Here is a 3845-nt window from a genome sequence, read left to right as displayed (position 1 = left end):
CATGCCTTGCTTGCCCTTTGGTAGGCCTGGGAACCAGGGGTTTTCCACTTACACAGGCCCTCAGCTGGAGGACACATAGTATACGCTCAGCAATACTTTTATTTTATTTTGTCAGAAAGTTAAGGTTAAAATCCCTTATACACAGAAAGAGCCCACAGGAGTCAGCTGAGAAAAAGAGGATGTGGGTGGAAAGCCTGCACCAGTCCTCAGCAAAGCACTGGAGGGGAAGTGGCAGGGAAGGAAGGGATACTTTGCTTGCAAGTGCTCCCAAACTACCAAAACATCATCATAAGCAATGAAAAAACAAGCAGATATGGCAAACAGGCTGGTGCTGCTGGGGTCACATTGAATGGTGATGCTCAACTTACTCTTTCTAAGGGGACAGGAGAAGGAAGGCTGAAGTATTTAACTCACACACAAAGCTACACTCAAATGCATAGAAGAGGATTTTATGGTAATATTATTTTGGTGGTTTTATAGATTTTATTAAGGCTTTGATTCGGTTATTTCAGAGTGGCTGTTGTTAGTAGGCCCAATGGCAGTTTTGGCAGAGGCTGGGCAGTGACCCTCCATGCCCAGAGGCTCCCTGCCTTGCTCTGAGCTCTTCCTGACAAGCCGTCAGTACTCCTTCTCTCTGGATTTGCCCCTGAGCAAGCCCACCAAGACAGTGGAGACAACAGCAGCAGCTCCTACTGCCAGCATGCTACCAATTGCTATCTTGGCCTGTAAAGGGAAAGGAAAACATAGGCTAGAATCATGGTAAGCAATATTTACCCCCAGGCATGCTAATGAAAAGCAGGCAGGGATAATCAGGGCAATTAAAAGAATGAGAAACATCTGTTCCATAAGCAGAAGAGGTTACAGCCTGGGTTTTAGCCTTAGGCTGTGGCATTCAGTTAAGAGGGCACTGCCAGGGTGCAGACAGATCACAGTGACCTTCCTGCTCCAGGGTGTCTGGTGAGGTCAGAGGCAGTGCTGGTTTGGACCCCACACCTGGGACTTGGCTGTCCCCAGGCAGTCTGTGGGCTGTGTCCCAGTCCAGGGGCTCACAGGGAGCAGCAAGGAGGTGCTGTGTGAGGCACACAGGGGCTTATCTCATGTTACTTACCTGGTCAGAGACACTCTCGCCGTAGCGGAGCATTGTCACAAAGTGCTCACAGTTTTTGCCGAGCACATCATAGGTCACCTCCATGTCAACGTAGCTCTCAGCACGCTCGATGATCTCCTTCACTGGGAGGGGAGTGCGGGAGCGGTCATACTTGTTGTTGACCTCCCAGTCATTATTTCCCACCACCTCTTTCAGGAGCTGCTTCTTCACCTTGGCCTTTCTTGTAAATATTGAGGCAGTGCTCACCAACAGGGATGGGGCCCCTTCATCTGGGAAAGGCAGGAAGGAGATAAGCCAGGCAGAACCTGTTCGGCCCCTCCAAGACCTCAGATGGGTTTCTGGCTGCTTGTTGAAAGGCCATCTATCTCCACACACAGGGTGGATCCACCACCAGCCCACAGAGGGAGACAGAGCTCTTGAAGCACATTAAGATCCCCTCTACACCCTGCCAGGCTGCACCAGCCTTACCTACAGGTGTCACGTTGAGGACATATCCATCCCCCAAGTAGAGGGCCCAGTGCTGGTAAAGTTGTCGCTTGATCTCGATCAGGTCGCCAGGCTCGGGGTGCTGCTTGCCATACGCCATCCCTGGAGCCTTTGGTCAGGACACGGCGGTGCAGCTGGTCTGGCTCAGCGCAGGGCCCAGCGGAGCGGGGAGGTGTGGGGTGTGCAGAGGCACCTGCCGGGACGGCAGGCACGGAGGGCGTTAGTGCCGGGCACCGAGGGCATGAGCTGCCGGAGCGGCGGCCCCTCCGCGCCGGACCCGGCTCGGGGCAGCCGCTCCCTCCCGCTGGCGCAGGGCAAGGCACGGAAGGGCCGCCCCTCCCTCCCAGAGGATGAGGTCGGCTCCTCCGCCGCCGTCCCCGGCTCCGTCTCCCCCCGCCGCCGCCCGGTCCCTGCGCTCCCGTCCCGCCCGCGCTCCCTTCGGGGCTCGGCTTGTGCCGCGGCCGGGCCCGCTCCGCTGGCGGGACGCAGCTCCCCGGGGGTGCCTGCGGTGCCCAGCCCATCCCCAGGCTCCGGGGCACCTCCGGCCTCTTGCCAGAGCCGCGCCTGCCGCCAGCCCCCGACGGGGCCGCATCCTGCTGGCAGACGCCCGCTCGCATCCCCCAGCTCACCGCACCGCCCGTCCCGCTGCTGTCACGACCAGGCTCCTGACCCGCTGACACGCTATAAATAGCGAGGAGAAGGCGCTTGCGCAGATCCTGCCGGGATCACTGCCAGGGCTATCCCGGAGCCCCCCCTCCCCGTCCCGCCCCTCCCGAGGCTCCACTCCCGAGGGTGTTGGCTAATCCGCTCGCTGGGTGGAAAATTTGGTCCTGTTCCCGACCAAGACGGGCCACCGCCGCCTTGCCGTCTTCTGCAGCCGCGAAGGGGTTCCGATTCTACGCGGCCTTGCGGTGAGTGAGCATCCGTCACCAGGAAACCTTCCGAAAGGGAAAGGGTATGCTGCCGTTCCAATTCTTCACTATCAGGAGAAACAACAGCGATGGAGCTCAGAATGTAGTCGTTTTATGGCAAAGAGATTTTTAGGATGCATTTTTATTTTTTGACGCAGCCCAGGCATTTCTTTCGGGACATCAGCGGAATCTGATGATTGTGCTCAGCAAGAGTCTTGCTCCAAGAGGGATCCTGATCCTGTACGGCCATCTCCTTGGCTGTTGCCTGCACAGTGTGCTAAAAAAGAAGGTTCACTAACACTAAAACTGTCTTCTGGGTGAGTTGAACTCAGCAGTGTATTTAAAGCCTGGCATTTAAAAAGTTAGGTGAGCAAGCTGGTTTATTTAAAAGATGAGAGCAGTGGGAGATTTGTCGACTTTCTGGCTTCTAGTGACATGGATTAGTTAATTTAGTGGATCACTGAGTGGCAGTTCTTTCTGTATCACCCCCTACTTCAAGTCTGAACTATTTGCAAAGCTTTGCAGTGGAAAGCCAGGGCCATTCTTGTGGTATTGACCAAAATATATACATATATGTAGAAACCCAGAAATCTGCTTTACCTGGGCACAGCAGGGTTCTGTTGCCTGGGGGAGCCTGGCAGGGCAGGGACTGGCCTGTGCTCCCACCAGTGCAAGGGGAGGTGAGTGTGGTCAGCACTGCTCAGCAGTCACAGAATCGTGCTGTAGCAGGCACACAGTGCAATAGGAAGCTGCCGCTGAAGAGGCAGGACAGATGGCATTATAATCACAGTAAAATTCCATCATAGGGTTGACAGTTCATTTGTGCACAAGTAGGTCTCTCTCGTTGATTCATTTTCATTATGTAATGAGGTTGAAAGGCCCGTTCTATTCACACACTCTCCAAAATAACTGTGGCCTGTGTGTATGAACAGGCCACATGAGCAGGCTGGTGTGTCCTTGAATGGACCAGAATAACCTAACTCACCATGGAGACTACAAATACTTCTCTGGCTAACAATACACATGAGTTTATGGATAAAAAGGAAAGGAGAAAGGGTAAGTAAATAATAACCGGCATTATGGCAGAAACAACAGGAGGCCCACACTGTTCCTCACTGTAATGATTGTTAAGGAAACCCTCCTGTCTGACCACCCAGGAGCCCCTCTGGCAGGCACACTCACACCACCTGAGCTGGGACTGCCCATTGGGGCAGGTGGCCCCAGTGAGCCAATGGGTGCCCTGCTCGACTCCCTGTACACCCCACACTCACACAGTCAGACAAGGTTTCCCCTAGCAGAGTCTCAGACACCCGGACCCTTAAAATAAATTGCAACAACAA

The 3845-nt window shown here is 54.5% G+C and overlaps 1 protein-coding gene across 1 annotated transcript; it reads right to left on the bottom strand.

Annotated features, from left to right (window-relative positions):
• Positions 1-442: 442 nt before the first annotated feature.
• On the bottom strand, positions 443-2315 carry LOC116791385 (phospholipase A and acyltransferase 1-like). The gene is made up of 4 exons (XM_032697283.1): positions 2224-2315; positions 1577-1787; positions 1109-1377; positions 443-723 (listed from the first exon to the last, which is right to left on the bottom strand). The coding sequence occupies exons 2-4, from the start codon at positions 1692-1694 to the stop codon at positions 619-621; spliced, it is 492 nt and encodes a 163-aa protein (XP_032553174.1). The 5' UTR covers positions 1695-1787; positions 2224-2315; the 3' UTR covers positions 443-618.
• Between the last annotated feature and the right edge of the window lie 1530 nt (positions 2316-3845).

Source organism: Chiroxiphia lanceolata, chromosome 10, assembly GCF_009829145.1.
Source record: "Chiroxiphia lanceolata isolate bChiLan1 chromosome 10, bChiLan1.pri, whole genome shotgun sequence".
Lineage (NCBI taxonomy): Eukaryota > Metazoa > Chordata > Aves > Passeriformes > Pipridae > Chiroxiphia > Chiroxiphia lanceolata.
This window is presented reverse-complemented; position numbering and strand designations above follow the sequence as displayed.

Excerpts from the sequence above, each read along its gene's own strand:
- LOC116791385 (XM_032697283.1), bottom strand. The coding sequence starts at position 1,694 with ATGGCGTATGGCAAGCAGCACCCCGAGCCTGGCGACCTGATCGAGATC. Across the intron at positions 1,378-1,576 it reads CCTCAACGTGACACCTGTAG|ATGAAGGGGCCCCATCCCTG; the intron begins GTAAGGCTGGTG and ends TGCCTTTCCCAG. Across the intron at positions 724-1,108 it reads GCGAGAGTGTCTCTGACCAG|GCCAAGATAGCAATTGGTAG; the intron begins GTAAGTAACATG and ends TTCCCTTTACAG.